The sequence below is a fragment of the Dromiciops gliroides genome, chromosome 4 (assembly GCF_019393635.1).
Source record: "Dromiciops gliroides isolate mDroGli1 chromosome 4, mDroGli1.pri, whole genome shotgun sequence".
NCBI lineage: Eukaryota > Metazoa > Chordata > Mammalia > Microbiotheria > Microbiotheriidae > Dromiciops > Dromiciops gliroides.
Window position 1 is genome coordinate 449,427,173 of NC_057864.1, and position 24,017 is coordinate 449,451,189.

The 24,017-nt window shown below is 44.3% G+C and overlaps 1 protein-coding gene across 1 annotated transcript; it reads right to left on the reverse strand.

Moving 5' to 3' along the window:
- Nucleotides 1-573: 573 nt before the first annotated feature.
- PRKAB2 (protein kinase AMP-activated non-catalytic subunit beta 2) lies at nucleotides 574-22,583 on the reverse strand. Its single transcript, XM_044002869.1, has 7 exons — nucleotides 22,071-22,583; nucleotides 15,003-15,169; nucleotides 12,399-12,492; nucleotides 10,630-10,750; nucleotides 9,272-9,405; nucleotides 6,476-6,544; nucleotides 574-5,196 (listed from the first exon to the last, which is right to left on the reverse strand). Exons 1-7 carry the CDS (start codon nucleotides 22,230-22,232, stop codon nucleotides 5,119-5,121), a joined length of 825 nt encoding a protein of 274 aa, XP_043858804.1. The 5' UTR covers nucleotides 22,233-22,583; the 3' UTR covers nucleotides 574-5,118.
- Between the last annotated feature and the right edge of the window lie 1,434 nt (nucleotides 22,584-24,017).

Here is a 24,017-nt window from a genome sequence, read left to right on the forward strand (position 1 = left end):
TCCAATATGGCCCACCCCTAGAAAGTCAGGCAGCATGCTGACACATGAACTAGTCTTCACTGCTGCCTCACAGAGGGGTCTGAACAGGGCCAACAGCTCCTGGGGAGGCATCCCCTCTGAGTGAAAATCAACATCTGCTCTCACCTGGGACATGGAGAGTTCAAATGACTTGTGAGGGGCCCACAGCCAGAATGTGATGGAGGTCACACTTTAACTCGGCTCTCTCCACTTTACCATAGTGTATTGATCTTTTCAAATGTGTTCAGTATGTAAGCATGGTTTCCATTTCACCATGAGCACACACCATCGCCTCGGGCTACATGTCCATGTTTGGAGTCTTTACAGAATTAGTAGAATGAGCAGGTAAAGTACATGTGTTTATTAGGTGGGGATGAATAACCAGATCAGTGAAATGTGATGTCATGAAAAATGGAAACTGCCTTTGTGCTAATATCTCATGTGCCCATTCTCTGACACCTCATTATCTACTACTACTGAATAATCCCAAGTCTCTGGCTGCCAGGCCTGGTGTGCTTTGGTAATATGCAATAATGGAAGGAGACTCAACAAGACTTAAGTTGTACAATCATTTTTATTTTAAAAGTTACATTCATGGGAAAAGGAATCCATGCACATTATCACAGAGTCTCTGCATACTACCGCTATCACACAACTCATCCAGGGTTCAGTCACAGGTTACCAGTAGTGAGAGGTAAAAGGGTCTCTACACCTTTGAACAGTACATCTTGAGAAATATCAAAGATTAACTCTATTCCTTAGCATATTAGGGACAAAGAGCACCAGCTACTCAAAGAAGGGGTCTGTTTTTTCATCCTTCCCACAAATTATAGGTTCACTCCCTTTCCCTCAAAGAGTATAGCCTATGAACAACTGCCTTCATTCAAATCATTCCAACACATATAGGTACAGCAACAGGTAAGAATCCTCCTGTTTTCTGAAAATTCAATCGGCCCTTTTCAAGGGCCCATGCAAAGATTTAAGACCATTCAACAAATGGGCATTCCTGCTCTGGGTGCCTGGAAACATCCTAGTCAGGTGATGTGTCTGCAGAGAGGAAGGAGACATCACAGAGACTTAAAGACACTGAATGTAGGTGCCCTTCACTAGTCAACCTTTTTGAGATAAAATTGACTGGGTTCAGCACTTGTCTCAAATTTCATGTCTAGGAATACCTCTATGTTAGCCAGTGTTCTCTGGGGCAGTGATACCACCTCAAGTGAGAAGTCAAAATGGAACTAACCTTGACCTTCAGGCTATAGAAAAGGTCTTCTCTAAGTGTAACAGAACCTTGTCAGTAACAACACCTCCCCCTCTCAGGTGGCAAACTGGGACAACAACTCAATTCAATTCAATTTATAAAACTCTGATAAGGGCCTTCTCAGGCCTGGAAGGTCTCCTTCAATGCTGACTGGGCTGGCGTAGGCCCTCATGCTCCTGAAGGTCTCTTTTTCTTCTAGAGGAGCTGCACCTCACAGCCTTGAACTGTGTCACCATCTGCTTTGAAGCAAATGCCCTGACCCATCACATAACTATTTGGACACTGAATAACTGGTTAGTAGCAGCTGATAAAAGTGGCAGGGATTTGGTTCTGAAGATATAGCATAAACTAGGAAACAATGACCCACTCAGACTCACATCCTTGTTGGTTTGTACCAGTCAAACCTCTGAGGATGCGGATTTAGAGAAGGTGCTAGAATACCGTGTCCATGGCTTGTTTCCCCAGGGAAAAGATGGCTCCAAGGGCCTTCCTAAACCAATGCATTCATTTCATTCCCCCACTTAGCAGCAGTACTTTCTCCCCCTGTGTGAAGCTAGAAATGGGTTAATTCTGCCACTTCAGGGTAAACAGGTTATAAGAGTTTCCAAGGGCCCAGTCTGCCAAGGAGGGAGAGATCTGGGAATGATGTGATTAGCAAAGAAAACAAACAGGCCTCTTTCCTAAGTCCTGTACTGGGGACAGAGAGCTGCTTCCTGGATAGGTCTACGTGAGTGAAAGCCGAGCTGTAGGGCCGGGGATGGCCGTGGCCATAGAGGTCCCATCACATCCCACCAAACTCCAAGGAACCCCTACTTCCTTTTACTGGTTCCAGTGTGGCTTAAAATAAAAAGTCTGCTTCAAGGGACATCGAGTCACCACTCCCTTCGGAAATGAGCATTTATAGGGAACCCACGATGTGCACAGCCAATGGAAGAGAATGACTGGGACTGGGCATCCCTCAGATCCCATGCTTGGTTTGGCAAAGGCAGGGCTAGGCCAGGGTTCGAAGAGTGGCTGAAGCTCTTGCCTGCCCTCAAGCCTCTCTCCTGTTCCCCCCTTCCCCCCCTGTTCCTATACCATGTTTTGGTTCTTTCACGGTCTTTCCTGAAGGACAACCCACTCTGTTAATGTGCCAGCTCAGACATTCTGGGGAAATGACCAACAAAAAAGCTTCAAGGGTTTCACTGCTTTTGCCCAAATCGATTGCAAACTTTTATCAGAATCTCTAAGGCAGAAGATAAAGGTATCATTGAAACAAATGCTTGTAAAAGCTTTTGAAAATCACAGGAGGTCATGCTCTGGACCACCTCCTCTTGGGAGGCCAAAATAATTTTGGGGGCTACTTCTTAGACTCAGGTCAAGTGTCCTAACCCATGTGGAGAAGGAAGGGAGTGGCAACTGGCAGAGAGAATGACCATGCCCCTCCTTACCAATTCCATTGTAACGAGCTGGCTAGCTTCATACTCGTGGCCCCAAAGCTTGGCAAAGTGGTACATCGTGCATCATCCAGAACAGCCAAGTCTGAATGGAGAACACCAGCACCACCCCCCACTGCTACTGAGCCAGAGGCTTCTGGTCTGACAGAGAACAGGAGCATCCCCTTCCCTGCCTCACCCCACTGCTCTACAGACCTACCGGGAATGAAAAGCTTAATGCATGAATACAGAGGTTATCAGATGTAACAACTACAACTTTGTTCAATCCTGTCACAATCTGGCATCCGAGTCTCTACCTGTGAGTCACTCGATTTATGTTGTGTTTTGTTGAAAAAAATTTCAGTGTTGTTGTGATTTGACCGGTTTAAACAACAACAGCAACAATAACATAACAGGCCAAGGGGCATCTGGGCCCCAAGTAGGTTCTCCACCCAAGATTTCTGGTGCAAAGGGGTAAAAGTTGTCGAGTGTCCAAGGCAGCATAAATCAAGCTCAAAAATTAGATCAGTCCCTAAAGAGTGTTACTCACTCCTTCCCCACTGAGCTAAGATTGAGCCTGGCCAGGAGGCTTCACTCCCAAGAAAACAGGAGGTGGCCAAAGTGAGCTGCTGGTGCCCTGTTAATGTGGTGGGGCACATCCTGGGCAGTGTGGGGGCCTCAGTCAGAAACAGCTCTAGCATCCTTAAATGGGGGAGAGACGGCCTTCATTTCTCTGTAAAAAAGGAAGGCCCACAGACACCTGGCAAAATTTTAAGCCTCAACAATCTAACAGTGAATTTGGCTCCATGATTTCTGCTAAGTCAAAGTCAAGTTACTTTTAAAAGGAGAGCAAAGGGGTAGCTCGGTAGCGCAGTGGATAAAGCACTGGCCCTGGATTCAGGAGGACTTGAGTTCAAATCCAGCCTCAGACACTTGACACTAGCTGTGTGACCCTGGGCAAGTCACTTATCCCTTATTTCCCCGAAAAAAAAATTGAGAAAAAAAAATCTCATAAAGAGATCAGTGCACTATTCTTAAAGCTCATACAGTGTGAGGAAACAAGGGTGGCATCTTGTGTTTTAGTTTCAGGGCAAAAGACTTGGGGATGAAGGAATTCCCTTCTCTACCCAAGGAAGCCACAGTGAACTTACACTTAGAGCAGCATGGCAGAGTGGTCAGAGGGCTGGACTTAAGGGTTAGGAAGACCCGGATTCAAATCCCACCTTTGACACTTTATTAGGTTTGTGACCATGGGCAAGTCACTTAACTCCCCCAGACTGAGTTTCCCTCATCTGTAAAATGAGACAAATAACATGTCATACCTACTTCATAGGGTTATTAGTCACATGAAATCGGGTAGGTAAAATGCTCTGTGAAGTATAAAGCCCTATAGAAACGTCATTATTATATGACGTTCTACACACCATATATACATATGACACACACAGCATTACATTCTAGTGGCAGGCCCAGGAAGGGCTGTCCAAATGTAAGTTTTCAGGAAACTAGGCTCAAGAACAAGATCTCCCTTTGAGACTGTTCTCCTATCTGCCGGAAGGAGCTGAGAGCTAGCCTACACGAGGCGGAACATGCTTTATGAACCCTGCCAGTTTTAGGACCTTCTGAATGGGTTTCTTCACTAGGAACTAAAGCAAGCCAGCATGGAACATCTCAGCACATGGTCTAAAGAGAAAGGGTGTCTCTGGACAATGCTGCCCCTAAGACAGGAAACAAAGTCTCCACACCCACTGCCCTTCACAGGGACCCTCACCTTTGTTCCTAAGTTTTGTCCTGAAGGGAAAAGAGTGAGGAATAGGTGCTGGGGAGGGGATCAGGAAGAATGAACATTGTTGTATGGGGAAAAAAATCATAGCTTTGGGAACTTGAGAAAAGACGAGACTTCCACTTAATCCAGGACAACTTCCACAGAGAGATGCAAGAAATCCTATGGGAGGGCCAGGCCGGCAGTGTGACCCACTTCTGTCCAGGTTCTATGCTGGACGAGTTTCCTGCACATTTATTATTCCATGCAGGTCAGGGAAAGTGGCTTTAAGTGGTGTTCTCACTTCTGCTCCCCCAGGCCACTGAAAGGCACCCAATAGGCATCCTACAGAAAGAGATTTGGCAGAGGCCAGGTTTCCAATAACATTAAGATACTGTATGTGCAATATATACATACAGAAGCCCACCCTTTTCTCTTCAAGAAAATACCCCCCGCACACACACACACACCAACACACACAACCACAGGCTCTCCTGCTGTCCAATGTAGGAGCAGAACAGCCTATTCAGAGGAGGCACAGAACCAAACAAACTGGCCTCAAAGCTCAAGCCAGTTCTCAATTCTAAGCTAAGGCTGGGATTCAGTCCCGAAACACAAAGAGAACATTTCTCCCACGTCCAGGGTAGCAAAGAGGGATCCGCTCAGATGGGCTTGTACAGCAGGGTAGTGACATACTTCTTTTTGTAGCGATGAGTGGCACTGAGGACCATCACACTGTCCTGCAAGAGAGACACAAATGTGTAACTCAATCCTCATCCCAAGGCTCAGCTCACCCTAAATCCTAAGTACCACCAAGGAGTTGCCAACTCTCCACACAAATCAATCTCAGGGACTGGGATTAATTGGAGGTAAAAACAAAGATATTCCATAGGAAATATCTCTTTAGTAATATCTAACGGGGAAGCCTGAAGAAAAACACGAGTGAACTTTGATCTCCTCCCTAAAACATACCTGGCTCTTATCTGGCTGGAAGAGCCTACGATCATTTGAGGAGAAACAGGAAATCTAAGGCAGTTCCAAATGGGCCAAACCCTCAGATCTTCCCTAGAAAGAATGACCGAATAGTTTAGCTCTAAAGACCCTAATTGGTTTTCCAACTGTCTTCAGGGCTGGGGATGACTCTAGGCCAGGATAAATTCCTGCATCAAGGCTTTTCCTTGGACTAGGGGGCAGCTAGGTGGCGCAGTGGATAGAGCACTGCCCCTGGATTCAGGAGGACCTGAGTTCAAATCTGGTCTCAGACACTTGACACTTACTAGCTGTGTGACCTTGGACAAGTCACCTAACCTTCACTACCCTGCCCCCCCCCCAAAAAAAAAAATAAAAAGAGAGAGAGAGAAGAAAACACTATTGGCTGAACCCAAGCTGAAGCTACGTGCTTCTTCTCCAGGTCTGAAGCTGTCACAGGATCTCAGAGGTGGAAGAGTCCTCAGGGGACGTGCCTCTGGTCTGACTCATACCTGAACAAGTAGCATGTACCTGACAGGTCCTTGGGCCTTTCCCTGAAGACTTGTCATGTACTTACATGGACACCCACTCCACTTTTGGGAGGTTCTAGCTGTTGGGAAGTTTCTCCCCACGCGGGAGCTGAAATCTGTCTTTCTGCAACTTGTAGCCCCTGCCTCTAGGTTACCCTCTGGCACTAAGTAGTATCCTCTGTTTCTCACTCAAGATGAATGAAGCCCTCTGACTATGGATTGCACAAACTTACTAAAAAGAAGGTGACACTTAATGACTACTATGGAATTAATAAATTGCTAATAGGTTCCTTCAAAGCCAAAGCAGTCCAGTTCCAGAGCACTGATGGAACAGAGACTGGGAACAAAAAGCTGACCCCTCAGCAAATGCCTTCTTAGGAAGTGGCCATCACTGCGGAGTGGAGCGAGGAGAAGTCACTGAGGTCAGCCTAATGCACCATCTTCCTTGTCATTATGTGTTCACCTCTTTTACCTAATCCCCATTCCAAGAATCCTTGTGAGTAGCCAGGCCCTCACTCACCTTAATGGACAGTGCATACAAATGGTTGAGCATGACGTGGTTTGGTTCAGGCAGCAGGGCTGGGTCACACTGAATGAGAGAAAGAAAACACCAGAGTCCAATCAAAAAACCAAATAAACAACTGGAGCCCTCCTTTCTCAAAGGTCAGAAATCTATACCTAGAACACTAAAAGGCAAAACCCTTAAAATCTACTTAATCCTTCCGAACGGATGTGAAATCCAACTCACAGACCCCAGGCCCATGCTGGAGATTTGAAGGCCAAAAATCTTTTTTTTTTTTTAAATCATAAAAGTATTTTATTATTTTCTACTTACATGCAGAGATAGTTTTCCACATTTGTTTCTATAAGATTTCTAGTTTCAAGAGATAGAGTATATTATAAAATGCAAAATGGATGATTTTGATTATATTAAATTAAAAAATTTTTGTACAAACAGAAGCAATGCATCCAAAATTGGAAGGGAGGCAGAAAGCTGGGAAACAATTTTTGAGGCCAGTGCTTCTGATAAAGGCCTCATCTCTAAAATATATAGGGAATTAAATCAAATTTATAAGAATCCAAGTCATTCCCCAATTGAGAAATGGTCAAAGGATATGAACAGGCAGTTTTCTGATGAAGAAACCAAAGCTATCTATTCCCATATGAAAAAATGCTCTAAATCTCTAATGATTAGAGAGATGCAAATTAAAACAACTCTGAGGTACCACCTGACACCTATCAGATTGGCTAAAATGACAGAAAAGGAAGATAATAAATGTTGGAGAGGCTGTGGGAAAATTGGAACACTAATGCATTGTCGGTGGAGCTGTGAGCTGATCCAACTATTCTGGAGAGCAATTTGGAATTATGCCCAAAGGGCGATAAAGCTGTGCATACCCTTTGACCCAGCAATCCCACTTTTAGGTCTTTTGCCCAAAGAAATCATGGAAGGGGGAAAGGGACCCACATGTACAAAAATATTTATAGCTGCTCTTTACGTGGTGGCAGGGAATTGGAGGTTGAGGGGGTGCCCATCAATTGGGGAATGGCTGGACAAGTGGTATATGAATACAATGGAATACTATTGTGCTGTAAGAAATGATGAGCAGGAAGAGTTCAGAGAAACCTGGAGGGTCTTACGTGAGCTGATGATGAGTGAGATGAGCAGAACCAGAAGAACATTGTACACAGTATCATCAACATTGAGTGTTGACCTACTGTGATGGACTATATTCTTTTCACCAATGCAATGGTACAGAAGAGTTCCAGGGAACTCATGATGGAAGAGGATCTCCAAATCCAAGAAAAAAAAAGAAAGAAAGAACTGTGGAGTATAGATGCTGATTGAACCATATTATTTCTTTTGTTTTGGGTGCTGTTGTTTTTTTTTTCTATTTTGAGGTTTTGCATCACTGCTCTGATTCTTTCTCTTGTAACAGGATTAATGCAGAAATAGGATTAATGTTATTATGTGTGTATATATATATCTATATGTATATGTATAGAGATATATAGATATAACCTATATCAGATTACCTGCTGTCTAGGGGAGGGGGGAGGGAGGGAGAAAAATCTGAAATTGTAAAGCTTGTATAAACAAAAGTTGAGAACTATCTTTACATGTAACGGAAAAAATAAAATACCTCATACATTAAAAAAAAACACACACTAGAAAAGAACAATTACCCCCCCCCATTAAACACCAAATGGGAAATTTTGAAAATCAAAAAAGAGATTAATAAAATTAAAAGTAATAAGAAAAAAAAAAGATTTCTAGTTTCAAATTTTTCTCCCTCCCTCTTCCCCAAGACAGCAAGCAATCTGATATAGGTTATATATGTACAATCACATTAAACACATTTCTGCATTAGTCATGCCGTGAAAGAAGAATCAGAGCAAAAGGGAAAAACTTCAAAAAAGAAAAACAAACAAAAAACTAGAAACACTATGGTTCAGTCTGCATCTAGATGCCACAGTTCTTTTTTTCTGGATGTGGAGAGCATTTTCCATCATGAGTCCTTTGGAACTATCTTGGACCATTGTATTGCTAAGAAGAGTCAAGCCTATCACAGTTGATCAACACATAATGTTGTTGATACTGTATACAATGTTCTCTTGGTTCTGCTCATCTCACTCAGCAACAGTTCATGTAAGCCCTTCCAGGTCTCTCTGAAATCTGTAAATAGATTTTTTTTTTTTTTGCAGGGCAATGAGGGTTATGTGACTCGCCCAGGGTCACACAGCTAGTAAGTGTCAAGCATCTGAGGCCAGCTTTTGAACTCAGGTCCTCCTAAATCCAGGGCCAGTGCTTTATCCACTGCACCACCTAGCTGCCCCTAAAGGCCAAAAATCTTAATGAAAACAAAGTACATTGATTACAGCTTTGGGTGATTAGTTTCTAGAGAGTGAGGAACAAGTCTTACGCTTCTTTATGCTTTATATCTTATGGTTTAAGTGCCTCAAAGCACAAAAACACAATTGAATGTTCAGTGCTGAATTGTGGCCCCAGAAGTGGGTCTCAGCAAACCAATATTCCGGACCCAGTGATATTAAAGCCAACAAAATATCCATGTTGGTGTTGCTATTCCATGAAGTCACGATTTTACTCTAGGGGAGGGGAACCAGGGGCCATACTGTAGTGTTAGATAACTGATATCATGTATCTTTGCTCCTGAATCTTCATCTTTCAGAACTACTGACCTTTGGCTCATGATATTGCCATAAAGGTGCAAATGATTTTTATGGAGGAGGTCTTTCCATCTCCAGCAGTTTTGAGAAGCCCTAAACCTTAAAAGGACAGTTACAAGATACTCACAGAAATATTAGTGTCCTTGTTAAGAATAACCTGGAGCAGGTGAGGAGGGAGGATGGGTGGGGATTTGAAGCGCTCCTCAGATCGAAAGACATACATTTCTTGCCCATAAAGCCCTGGTGGAGAACTGGACAAGTCTGAAAGAAAGTTTCCCAAATATTAGAAAAAACACTGGAAAATGTGAATAGAAATCAGACTTTAGCACTAGTGAAAGATGACGTTGCTGCGATTACGTAAAGCTAACGCTATCACCGTGGTAGTCGCTTACTCTGATTTGGAAGGGACCACTAATGCCGAGGGAATGGGTCCAACCTGATCAACAATCTCCACACTTCAGCACACCTGACAAGCAGTTATTTGCTATTTGCTTGAAGGCCTCCAGTGAGGTCTAACTTTACATCGTTGAATGACTATGCTATTTGGCAATTTGTTTTGTTTTTTGTTTTTGTTTTCTTTTTTAGGCAATTGGAGTTAAGTGACTTGCCCAGGGTCACACAGCTATTTGTTTTTTAAGATCAAGGGACATAGGGGCAGCTAGGCGGCACAGAGGATAAAGCACCGGCCCTTGGATTCAGGAAGACCTGAGTTCAAATCTGGCCTCAAACACCTGACACTAGCTGTGTGACCCTGGGCAAGTCACTTAACCCCCACTGGCCCGAAAAAAAACCCCCAAAAACCAAAACCAAAACCAAAAACCAAACAGAGATCAGAGATCATACAGCTGGTCAGTTATCAGAGTATGATCAGAGATCATACAGCCTGAGCTGGGAATGAAGCACATGTTCTATCATTTTCAAGAAGATGTTCTTTCTACTGTATTACCATTAATTAATAAAAAATGGGGGAAAAGAAGTTAATGGAATAAGAAACTGGGTAAGAGAGAAAAAAGATATAAAGACCAAAAGCCCCCAACTAATTGGATAAATTCAGGGGAAAAAATAGTTCTTTTCCTCTAAGTACATTTTTTGATTTTTAAATTTAATTGGAAATATTCAGGAAATAAGAAAGATGCAAGTTTTCTTCCCTCTAATTTTTCTTTTAAATTTTTTACCTACTAGTCCTCATTAACCATAGTAAATTCAACCAATTCTCAGTTGAGTGGGGTGACCAGTAAGATCTAGAACCTGAGGAGCAGGTCCAACTAACCCTTCCTCACCAGGCCCTATGTGTATGGCTGTCTCTACCAGTAAGAAGGTACAAAAGCAAAGATAGGAAATGATCCAAAAGCTTCCAGCTAAATGATCAAGAAGGTATCAAAATGAGAAGCTTCTGTTTTACAAAGAAAGGCCACGAGGGAGGTCTTACGAATTACAGGTGTATTTTAAGGTGGGTTTTGTAAGTAAGATCAAAATATAAGTTACCTCGACATGAAGTTTCTGAACTCTCCATGGAATCTAACTTCAAAGCATCAAATACCTCAAAATCAGACTTTTTGACATGTATCAGGTTGTTAATAGTGCCGAGCTGGCTGGTAACAACAGGCTGAAAAAGAAAAACAAGAAGTGTCATGAAGTCCCTTTCCAGATTCACCTCCTTTTTGCTGAAAATGCTCACATCTAATCTTTCTCTTTCACCAAGAAACAAAACTCAGCAAGAGTAAGGCCAGATCAAAAATCAACAAGAACTACCAAAAAGAATCCCCAGGATGTCTCATTCAAAACATGTTTCCTTTCCTTCGGTCCTGATAACAATGTATTTAAGATATGAAAGACCTGAATTTGATTAACATTTATTAAGCATCTACTCCAATGAGTGAAGGGACACCTAGTGTGTCTAAGTGTTGAGCACCAAAGGTAAATAGGCTACGTTCTTTGCCCTCTAAGAACTTACAGTCTATTAGAGGAAATGAAAAATACACAAATAGCTATGGAAACAATACATTCTATTTGATTCTGTGCATCAAATGTTCACCACACACAAGACATAATGCTTGTGTTGAGAGAAAACTTCTTTTAAATATTTTACAAAGTTCTTATGATTCCATATCATCAACCTATCATATAAAGAGGAAATTGAGACTGATAGAAATTAAATGCCTTGCCCACAGTCACAGAGCTAATAAATATCAGAACCAAGTCTTCTGGCTCTGTTCCACGGGACTCTCCTTACTGTGCTAAGGAGGAAGAACGTGATTAGTATCAAATGGATGGACACAGTCCTAGATATATGGTTCAGAGATGTGAAAGAGCACTTCCTGCGAGGGGAATCAAGGGAGGTTTCACGGACAAAATAGCAATTAAGGGGCAGCTAGGTGGCGCAGTGGATAGAACACTGGCTCTGGAGTCAGGAGAACCTGAGTTCAAATCCAGCCTCAGACATTTGACACTTACTAGCTGTGTGACCCTGGACAAGTCACTTAACTCCAATTGCCTCACCAAAAAAAAAAAAAAAAGCAATTAAGCTAAACTTTGAAGGAGACAAAGCTTTTGAGTAGTTGTAAATGTGGAAAAGGAGAAAGAACCTTCCAAGAACATCACTCCTCTTCAGCAAAGTGAGAAAAGGTAGAGCAGATTTGAAACTCTGGTAAAGAATTCTGTTTAGCTATGGTATACGCTATATGAAAAGGAGGAAGGTGACAAGAGGCTTGGAAAACAGATCACAGAGGGCCTTGAACATGAGGCTAACCTTGCACTTTATTCAATGGGCAATGAGGAGCTGCCAAGGGCAGTGACTGTCTTTTTAAAGAAATTGTGTGGGGCAGCTAGGTGGCGTAGTGGATAAAGCACCGGCCCTGGATTCAGGAGGACCTGAATTCAAATGTGGCCTCAGACCCTTGACACTTACTAGCAAGTCACTTAACTCTCATTGCCCCCACAAAAAACAAACAAAAATTGTGTATGCCCAAAGATAATCGAAGCTCTTTGTACATTTAGTAAGCGGTTTCCCCCCCTTTTAAATGGAAGACAATTGAGTAGAGGAGAGAGATGGTTAATCTTCCTAGTATACAAGCGATCTAATCTGACAATGCTTCGTAGGACGGATGGCAAGGCTGGTGCATCAGAGATGAGGATATCAGTTAGTAAACTATTCTAACAGTCTGAGAGTGAGAGACAAAGAGGGTCCAGTCTAGAGCAATGAGAATGGAAACATAAGATTGACACGAGAGCGATCCAATAGCCCGCTTCCTTACCTCTGATGGATCATGGACCCACTGGCCATCCACGAAAAACTTGTACTGGTGCTCCCCCTCGGGGAGGTCCAAAATGGCAACAAAGTCATTGTGGCTGCGAGGAAATGGAGGATGAGAAGAGACTGAGTCACTCCGCCATGGACTCCCGAGGCTCAGGGCCAATCTAACAACCTGGAGCTGAGACTGTTCTCTCCCTCCTCAAATGCTGTCATGTTGCCCCTGCATTTTGCTTCAATAATTTAAGGATCCGGGGCAGCTAGGTGGTGCAGTGGATAGAGCACCGGCCCTGGATTCAGGAGGACCTGAGTTCAAATCCGGCCTCAGACACTTGACACTTACTAGCTGTGTGACCCTGGGCAAGTCATTTAACCCCAATTGCCTCACCAAAAGAAAAAAAAAAACCCAAAAAACAAATAATTTAAGGATCTGGGATTCATTTTGGTCTAGCTACTCCCTTCACTGACACAGAATGAAGATCCTCTATGACTTAAGAGGTTCTTCAGGAGTCCAGCAGGGGCTGAACAACCCATGACGGTGCAGCCTGTTGGGGGACAAAGAACCTTCCAGACTCACCCCGCCCACCTCTCATACTCGGTCTCCTTGTGGCAGGTGTTATGTCATTTTTCACCTTTGCATCCCCAAGTGTCTTACAGAGTTGCCATTTAATAACCTGTTGGAATGGCATGTTGGGTTGGGGTAAGGGCTATTTATATAGAGCTGTGTTTTAGGAACACAGAAAAAGGGGAAAGAGCACTGGACTGTGCTCCCCTCAGTGCGCCCAAGACTTGAGGCCCCTTCCCCTCCGTTGTATTACGGCCATGTAATATTTAAATGAACGATCACTGCCTATTTCTATGAATTCCACGCCAAAGAGAGGGGGTCAAAAAGGCTTTGTTCCATGAAGAGATTTCTTCTTAGTTAACTGTGCCAAGTCAGCCCGCACAAGCAGCCCCTCCAATCTGAGGTGGTTTTAAGAATAGAAGTCCTAAGTAGAAGTAACTGAGAGCTACCTTTTATGATTCTGTTCAGGCTCTTTTCTAGATTATCTGACCTCCAAGGACCACGTGGATAACAAGCTCCTTATAAAATAACTCACTTTTGGAGGAAGAAATGATCTCTAAAAGTGTTGCCTGGGATCAAAGGACTGTCCATTTTAGACACAAAAAGGCCTCAGGTACTATCTAGATTAGAGAACAAAAGCAGGGTGACTCATTCCAGGTCACTCACTGAAGCTGAAGAACTGCTGAAAAAAGTCTTGTCCTTGGTAATGGATAAGGCCCCCACCCCAGGAGAAAATGAAATCTACATCATGGTGCTGCTTCTAGAGGTGCCCGGTGGCAAAAACTGGGATTTCTTCTACTTGGCTTTGAAACCCCTGCTCTGCCATTCCCTCTCTGTATGACCTTCATTAGGCCTCAGTTTCCTTGGCTGTAAAATAGTGTGTGTGTGGGGGGGGAGGGGTTGGATTAAATGACCCCTAAGGTTCTTTTCTAGCAGTGATTCTCTATCTGAGCCCATGGAAATGTGTTCTTTCCAACACGTTTATCCTCTTTATATAATTTCCTAGTGCTTTACGGTTTACGAAGAGCCTTCACCAACAATATTTACAAATACCCAGTGGGGTTGGAGAGGTAGATATTGTCATCTCCATTTACACATGAGGAAATTGAAGTTTAGGTAGGGGCACAAATGTCTTAACCCCAGTTCTACCCACTAGTGAGAAACGCTGCCAGAACTCAAGCCAATTCTTTAGCTAGTATTGTTTTCACCATCTGTCTCTCTCTCTCTCACACTCACTCACACACACACCCCTTCTAAGACTTGGGATAATATATCATTCTGAAGGACATGAACCCACTGTCACAGAAGCAAAGAACTTTAGAGCTTGAGGGTGTCCCCGAAAGAATCTCTGCCCAACGTACTGGACAAGAAGTCATCTAACCTCTGCCTGAAGACCTTCCATGGGGGAGGATCCAGCACCAATCCAGGCAGGCCATTGTCACTGGGGCCATTCTCCTGGTTAAGAAGCATTTCTTTTTTTTTTTTTTTTTTTTTTTTTTTTTGTGTGGCAAATGAGGGTTAAGTGACTTGCCCAGGGTCACACAGCTAGTGTCAAGTGTCTGAGGCCGGAACTGAACTCAGGTCCTCCTGAATTCAGGGCCAGTGCTTTATCCACTGCACCACCTAGCTGCCCCCAAGAAGCATTTCTTGACAGCAGGTCTTCATTGCTCTACCCCCACCCCAATCATTCTTGTTTTCTACCCTTTGGGGCCTGCCAAGTCCTTTAGAACAGCTCCCACATCTCCTTGGGGTCTTTCCTTCAGGCTAAGTAGCTCTTCTTGGACTCCATCAAAATTGGTTTAGTTACCAAAAGCATACGATAGAACTCATCTGTGGTTTCAAAGTCTAAGATTATTTGGTGTACTAATGTTATAAATAACAGTTTAGGTACAAGAACATGGCCTGCATATTTCTAAGGCATGACAATTCTGTGACTATAGCCAGTGGCCACAGAGCTAAGCACTTTACGGATGATCCTCTTGGGAAGGGGGGAATAGTCCCAGTTTGAGGCCCGATGGACCCACCACAAATACCGATCTTCACCTCTTAATGAGGGGGATTTTGGCACTCCAGTTGTTGAAGGATCCAGAGATAAAGACCTCCTTGCCTCCCTCGGACCATCGGATGACCGTGGGACGAGCTTGCTGCATGGGCTTGACAGAGTCTTCCAAATCTTGCTGCCAGGACACAAACTCTTTATCCCCAGGGAGCTGTAAGAAAAAACGCCCAAGTTATCCCTGCAATCAAGTAGAGCACAAGTTTTTCAGCAAGGAGGCAGGCTGTTCCCCAAGCAGGGTCTCATTTGCCTAAAAGACGATCATCTTTGTAACAACCTCTGAATAATCAATCACTACTGAATTCCGGATGCACTAGAAAAAGGGGGTTGTTGTAGTTAAAGTTTAAGGGTTACAAACCAGAGTCTACTAAACAAAGCACCGCTAGTACAAACTTCCTTAGTCAAGTAGAGGTCACTTAGAATCTAGCATATGAACATTTGGGTTTCCTTCTGATACTATGGGTGACTGCGGGCAAATCATTCTCCCTTTTCAGAGCTACAGCCCTTCTGTCTAAAAAATGGCTTCCATAAATCAGGATGAAGGATGCTCTAAGTACTTTGAGTTCCTCTGCTGAAATGATGAAGCTTTGTTGCTATTTTGAACATACAGTCAGTTTGCCTTAATGGATACTATGTGACTAGAAGGGGGCAGCTAGGGACTGTACTGGATAGAGTCCCCAGCCTGGAGTCAGGAAGACTCATCTTCCCGAGTTCAAATACAGCCTCAGACACTTACTAGCTGGGTGAACCACTTAATCTTGTTTGCCTTGGGTTCTTCATCGGTAGCATAAGCTGGAGAAGGAAATGGCAAACCACTCCAGTAGCTTTGCCAAGAAAACCCCAAATGGGGTCAGGAAGAATCAGAGACAACTGAAAAACAACTGAATAGCAAACAAATGCAACTAGAAGATGGTGGAATCCTTTTTTAAAAACCACTATTGGGGGCAGCTAAGTGGTGCAGTGGATAAAGCACCAGCCCTGGATTCAGGAGGACCTGAGTTCAAATCCAGCCCCAGACACTTGACACGTACTAGCTGTGTAACCCTGGGCAAGTCACTTGACCCTCAATGCCCTGCAAAAATACAAAACAAAACAAAACAAAAAACAAAAAACCCCACTATTAAGTCAGTGATGCATATGATAGGCAAATATAGAGGACTTTTGGTTTTTAATTATAATAACAGGCCAACAAATAATAAATCAAATTTAATTAGTAGTTTTCAATAACAGAAAGAGAATAAGGATGGGATATGTTTATGAATAATCACCAAAGTGGTGATTTTTCACAAATTTAGAGGGAGGTATATAACACCTTATTCACTCTGCTTTAAGATAATTAATTTAGAAATGGATGGGTGGAAGGCTCTGGACACTTAAGAGTTCCCTTTAATCGAAGTAGTGCCAAACTGCCCTGATGTTTACAGAATACCACAAGAATTACTCACTTGGTTCCTGCCACGACTGTCTTCCCCCAGCCTTAGATAAACAGAGTGAGAAGACAAATAGAATATTCAAAGTTTTGTTCAGATTAAAAAGAAAATGAAAATCTGGTAACGACTACAAGACAAAAAAAAATCTATCATTTCTTTTCATCTAGCATTTCTACCCAAACATCTGAAGTGATTCTCGGTATTTCTCAAAGTGAACCATAAGACAATTTATGTGAAGAGATAACGCACAAAGAAAGTAGAATCAAAATACCATACGCACTGATAGTGATTATATTTAAACATAACACAAAGCCTCACAGGCACACGAAATAAAAATGAGACTGGAAGAGGAAAGAAAATAAGATGTTATCAGAGTTTCAAGTTTAAACAGTTTTTCCTATTATCAAAATGTAAACAGTTCAGCATTTATCCTATTTTTAGGATTGTATTTCTCATTCTACTTGCTCCTTTCTGTTGAGAATGTAAATAAATTTGTAACAAGATACTGAGTAAGGCACACGGACAGCACACGCTGGAAAAGGGTCAAAATTATTTCCCCAGTTTATAAGTTGAATCAGCTGGAAAACTGTAAGCCTCCAGACCCTGGCAGTTCCCTCTCAGATGGGGTCACAGAGAACCCAAGGCCATACAGATGTCACCACTATCAGCTGCTTCTGTGAGATGCCCTTCTACCAGTAGATTTCAACCCTTGGCAGTGAAATCCCATGGGACTGGCTAGAGCTGGCATCCGGGGTAGGATTCGAACCTAGGTCTCCTGGGTGCCATACTCAAGCACTCTACCAACTGCAATATTGTCTTTCTTCCTTCCTTCCTTCCTTCCTTCCTTCCTTCCTTCCTTCCTTCCTTCCTTCCTTCCTTCCTTCCTTCCTTCCTTCCTTCCTTCCTTCCTCTCTCTTTCAAAAGATAGGCTAGGGGGCAGCTAGGTGGCGCAGTGGATAGAGCACCGGCCCTGGAGTCAGGAGTACCTGAGTTCAAATCTGGCCTCAGACACTTAACACTTACTAGCTGTGTGACCCTGGGCAAGTCACTTAACCCCAATTGCCTCACTAAAAATAATAATAATAAAAAAAAAAGATAGGCTAGGCAAACCACCTAAACCCCTCAATAAGGACACATGTAGATGAGCAAAGAAAGTGAACTTTAGAGGACTGAGCAGCTGAGAGATCTAATCCTGGCAAAGGCCTTGATGTCAGCAAGGTTGAAGTTTACAACTGGCTCAGGCTCTTCTGGCTCCACAGCTTTGGGCAAGCTGACCTGGAGTCCTTTGGCAGTCTGTGGATCCTCTATCAGAATAATGTTGTTACATGCAGAAAATAAAACACACAGAATTACAATTATACTGAAATATGTTGTTGTGGCTTAGTCGCTTTCGGCTCTTTCCAACTCTTCCTCACCCCATCTGGGTTTTTTTGGGCAAAGATACTGGAAGTGATTTGCCATTTCCTTCTCTGGCTCATTTTTACAGATGAGGAAACTGAGGCAAACGGGGTTTAGTGACTTGCCCAGGTCACCCAGAACCTGTATTTGAACGCAGGGCCTTCTGACTCCCAGGCTGGTGCTCTATCCTCAGTTATCAAAGACTTTTTTAAGAACCAAGTTCATAGACTCTTAGGTTAAGAATCCTTGCTCTGAAACTCTAAATTCCAAAGCAGGTGGTGACATGCATGGGTGGGGAAAGCTTTGCTGTCCAGTCCCTACAAAGGTCAGAAAGAGCTAATGGGGGAAAGAGCCAGGATCCAAGAGGCCCATGTTCAGGGACAGTGACCCTGGTCTTTGCTCAGGATGTTGGCACCCAGTTCCCATCAGGCAAATGAGGAAAGGCTATGCTTTTCCATACCTTAAGATCAGTGTCTGGTTTTATCTAACCAAAATGGAATCCAAAGGTTATAAACTGGGGGGGTGAGGTGCCTCACGCTTGACAGGGACCATCTCTGGAGGGGCTGTTCTTCCCAGTAAGGGAAATGGAGGATGGGGTTTAACCTGTGGGTCATCATTCTAGGAAATGGGAATCTCCAAAGAATAGCATGGGCCAAATCCCCGGAGACGACTGATTCTCCATGTTTTCATCAAAAAAGCAGCTTAGCTGATAGAATGGGTTATGAGGAAGAGGGGAGATGAAAAATAAAATACCAGGATACGTTCCTGCTATCATTTATCTTCTCCTCCCAAACTGAAATCCTTTTCTCAACCATGTCCCAATATAGTAAACAAAGTGCAGAAATAAGAAATGCTGTGTCATCAGTGGATTAAATTGCAAACTTGGTTGGGGAAGAAGAGAAGTACTAGGCACACCCCTATGTCCTTAAAAAAAAAAAAAAAGACAAAAATACCATCTCTTGTTTTATTTTTAATCCACCAAGTCAGGATACAGGAGTAAGTCCTGAACAGATTAAAGGTGGAGTTTCTAAAATAATAAATTACAGTCTCAGGGCTCATTGGCTCCATCTAGTTCCTACACAAAAGCACAAAACATTTAAATACCATCAGGGCTCCAGTTCTCTTCCAAATCTAAAGAATTGGGGTCATTCTAATTTTCCCTTAGATTTCCCTTAGGAAGTGCCCGGGACTGGAGACATTTTGGGACCAAGAGTTTGTTGCAAAAGCCTCACGTTACCTTCAAAGCTGGAGGAAGCCCCCAAACACAGATGGCGTCTCCCCTCTGGTTCTGACCAGTTGGGAGAAACTCACCTCTTCAATCACTATCCCTCTAAAACATAAGACTGAAGAATCAACCATTTGTCCTCATCAACCACCCTGTTAGACAAACAAACCAGTGATGACAGCAGTGGAAAAAACCCGAGAGTAAAATGGAGACTCATTTGTGAAACCAAAGGCCCAGGTGTTTTCAGAGAAAGGCAACTGTAAGAAACTGCCCAGCAGTCAGCAGCTGATGGGAATATAATATGATATGATATAATATAGAGCCAGGAGGGGCCTCAGAGGGCATGGAGTCTGACCCTCCTCATTTTCCTTGGGACAGGACCCAGGCCCAGGCTGCCTCTGGGTACTGTCAGCTCAGCTTGCTTCCCCCTTTTTTTCCACAGGGCACATCATAGAAACAAGCAGCACTTAGGAGGCTTAAGATTCATTAGGAGAGCCAAGGCTTCTTAGTCCCGTGCCCAATCCAAGCCATCTTAGCAATGTGTTCCACGGACTAAACACCTGGAAAAGACCAGGACCCAGTGGCGGAGACCCTTCTTTTGGGTGCTTCTGCCCCCAAATCAGGAGGAGTCCCACCTAGAAAAACAAAAACAAGACCCCACACATCACCTTTACTTGAATCATTCAACAAGCCCTAATTAAATATCTACTAGGAGGGAGGAGGTGGTGTGGCCAACCCTTGTAAAGAATCCCCTCAACAACAAGCATCCCAGATGGGTTCTTCATTCCTTTCCACGCTGTTCTGGCCCTCCCAGACTCCATCTTCAGTTAGCACAGGACCTGGCACATAGTAAGCAATCTGACTTGACCAGACAAGTGGCCACATACCCTCCGCTTGAGGACCTAGGAAAATCCACAACCAACCACAGCCAGGATAGCTCTCCTTGTTGGACAGTTTTTCCTCATCATGAGCTGTAAACTCCTTCCCCGTAATTGCCACCCACCATTCTCAGCCTGTGGTCCTGGGGCAGACGTCCAGGGGCAAAGCAGATCTAATCCTTTTTTCCACATGACTGACTCTGGGAATACCTGAAAGCAGCTCTCAAGTCTCCATCAAAGTTCTCTCTTCTTCAGGCTCAAACAGCCTCCCCAAACCAATCCTCAAATTGCATGATCTTCAGGGTCTGCCTACGGTCCTTCAGCCCATTCTCCATCTTCCTGAAATCACAGATTAGGGCTCGGGGAAATCTTAGGAGCTATCAAGTCCAATCTCCTGATTTTACAGATGAGGAAACCGAGGCACGGAGAAATCAGGTGATTTATCAGTCCAGGATCACACAGCTTGTAGGTGGGATTATGAACCTAGTTCAACCTAGCTCCAGGCTTTTCCTAAACTGAGGTTCTCAGGACTGAATACAATACTCCAATAATCCTACACCATCGCTCTCTTTCCCTCAGTGCAGACTACAATGGGCTGCGTTATTTTCTTAGGCTGTGCAGCACTGTTCTCATATTGAGCTTGTGGTCCAATAAAACCTTCAGGTTTTTTTCAGATAAAAAGTCAACGCTTCCCCCAAAGCTACTACTTGTTTAGTCAGTTATTGTAGAAGGATCCAGAGAGTAACAGGTATATCTGGGCTTCTTAACTTGAGACCCTAGCCTCCCTACCCCCATCCCCAGGATTTCAGAGTATCTGTAAACTTGTATGGGGGAGGGGAGGAGAGAATCAAATTTTAATTTTCACTAACCTCTAATTGAAATCCAGCATTTTATTTAGTAACATTATTTTCAGCCGGTAGGTCCATAGGTTTGCTTCACAAAGGTGGCTCTTGATACACACAAGCAACGTTAAGAATCCCTGATTTAGAAAGACAGTTCTAATGGAAGCATAGTTTCCCTTTGCAATTCCCCCAGACACCTGCCCCAAATCATGCTTAGCTCCTCACCCCACACATTCATCCAATCTGTTGCCAAGTCTGATCTTCTACCTTAACATCTCTCCTACACCTGCCCTCCTCTCCTCTGACACAGTCACCACCTGGCTCATCAACTCACACCTGAACTATTTCAATAGCCTGCTGTTTGCTCTACCTACCATTTGCCCCCAGTCTGCAGCCAGTGATCTTCCTAAAGCCCTTTCCTATTTAGTAAAGTATTCTCCTCATTGTAAGGAAAGACTCTCCAACAAGTAGAACAATTAAAAAAAATGATTGCTGCCTACTACTTCAGGATACACACACATATACATATATACACACATACATATATTCATACACATATATATTTTTCTTTTTCCCTTTTAAACCCTAAGCCTGGCCCTCCCTACCTTTCCAGTCTTGTTACATTTTACTCCCTCCCACCCATTCTATGATCTAGTGACTGGCCACCTTGCTTTTCCTCGAACATGATACTCCCATCTTCCGACTCGTTTCCACCACCTGGCTTCCTTCAAGATTCGGGTCAAATCCCACCTTTCCTGAAAAACCTTTCCCCTCCCTCCGCCCCGCCCCGCCCCGCCTCTGATATGACTTCCCATTTACTTTACAAATCAAGTTAATACACAGCTGTGTGCCAGCTCCCTTCCATTAGAATGGATGTTCCTTGAGGGCAAGGCCTGCTTTGGGTTTCCTACGTAGCCCCGCCCCTCTCTCGGCCGGTCATTCAAGACGGGGGGGGGGGGGGGGGGGGGGAAATTGAGTAGACTCAAAATGCCTCCCTGCACCAGTCATCCATTCACGCCCGCCAGTTCTTGCTCCTGGGGCCCTGCAGCACAAATCTAATCCCTTCCCCAACATGACAGCTCTCGGAGGAGTCTCGAAGACGGCTACCCTGCCTGCCTTCTGCAGACACCAAAACCCCAGCACACGCCAAGAGGGCAGATAGCCCAAGCTCTCTCCTGCAATTGACCAGGCTAGAAATTGACCAGACTCCTGGGTTGGAGAGGAGGCTGGGGGGTGGGGAGGGGACATAGGGACCCTGCTCCCGGCCACGAGCGCTGCGCACCTTGGAGTCGGGCACGCTGAAGACGCTCGGGTCGTCCGTGCTGCCCACCATGATCTTGTGCGGGTGCTCCTTGCCGTGCGGCTGCCCGCCGGCGCCATCGGCGCGGTGGGACTTGGAGCCGTGGCGCTCCCCGGGCACCCGTTCACTCGTGGTGTTGCCCATGGCGGCTCGGGGGTCTCCGGCGGGGTGGCGCGCTTGTCCTCCTCCTTCGCCGCCCCTCCCTGAGCTTCCTCAGGGCACCACCCCCTCCTTCTCCGGGGAAGACGGCGAGCAGGAGCCCGGGATCCCCTGCCTTCCTCCGACAGCTTTCCGGGAGTCCCTCGGGACAACCGCCCCCAACCGAGGATGTCGCCCCATTCGCCTCAGCTGCGGAGCGCCCTCCTCCCGGGAGAGGGAAGGGGAGGGAGAGGGAAGGCGGCCGCGCGTGCGCAGAGGAGGTGTTCTCGGGCCTGAGGGCTCAATAAAGTTATTGAAACGTAAAGGCCTGAGGTTCGCGTTTCCTCCTAAAATGGCGAGGAAACCTCTGGGGGGCGGCCCCGCCCTCCCTGCCCCCCCCCACCCCCGCCCTTCCTCCGCGCTTGACTCTCTAGGCGCGCGGGACCAGGGTGGGGGAGGGGGCAGGCGGGGAGTGACCAAAGCTTCGCTGTCAGAGTGTGGAACGATGTGGAGGCGGACCCGGGGAACCTAGTGAGAGGTCCTAGTGTCCTGCCAGCACCTTGCACGGATGAAGAAACTGAGGCCCGGGGGTGGGGTGGGGTGGGGGGGAAGTGACTGGTACTGGAGTCCCTGAATGAGCATTTTATTTAAATCACCACTACTAGCAAGGCGGTCAGTGACATTTCTGCTATCCATTTCCCATTTTTGATTGTCAATAACTCGTTTAAATAATTCAGGGTATGTCTCGTTAACTACGATATGTTTTTTTTTATTTAAATTTTTAAAATTTATTTTGTTAACTATTTCCCCAAGATATTAAAAAAAATTAACATTCATTAAAAAAAAAGTGGGGGCAGCTAGATGGCACAATGGATAAAGCACCGGCCTTGGATTCAGGAGGACCTGAGTTCAAATCCAGCCTCACACACTTGACACTTACTAGCTGTGTGACCCTGGGCAAGTCACTTATTGCCTTGCAAAAAAAAAAAAGTGAGTTCCAAATACTCTCACCAGTTGAGAAGGCAAGGAATATGATACTGATTATACACGTGAAGTCATGCAAAACACATTTCCATATTAGTCATGTTGCAAAAAAAAAAGCAAAAAGCAAGAAACATTAAGTTTTTTAAAAGTCAGTTTCAATCTGCACTCAGAGCTCATCAGTTTCCTTTCTGGAGGTGAGGGACATTTTTCATCTGAAGTCCTTCGGCATTATTTTGAAGCATTGTATTGCTAAGAATAGCTAAGTCATTGCAGTTGATCATCAGCCAATATTGCTGTTACTGTGTACTATGTTCTGGTTCTGCTCGCTTTGCTTTTATGCAGCATCTTTCATTAATTTTCCTGTTTGTTGTAAATGTTGATCAGACTGTGAAGAGTTAATGGACCCTGCACAGCTAACTCCGGAATAGCTCCCACTTCAGTAATAAGCTACTAAAATGTAGAGTTTCCTTCTTTACTACATTATTTGGTGTTCACCATATCTTGCGACGACCAATTTTTAAGAAAGTTCATGATACAGAAACTTGTGGCTTCTGCAAAATTTACAAGTCCTTGGACTTTCTCAGTTCTTTCTTCTGAACCATACTTGACCATATACATCTCCTTTCCCACCTCTTCCCATCTTTGCCTTAAAGTAATCAAGTATCAGAATGAATGTTGATTTGATTTAATCCAAAAATGGAAAAAGGGGAGATATATGTCATCAAGCATGGGGTTTTTTTTGTGGGTTTTTTTTTTTTTTGGTGAGGCAATTGGGGTTAAGTGACTTGCCCAGGGTCACACAGCTAG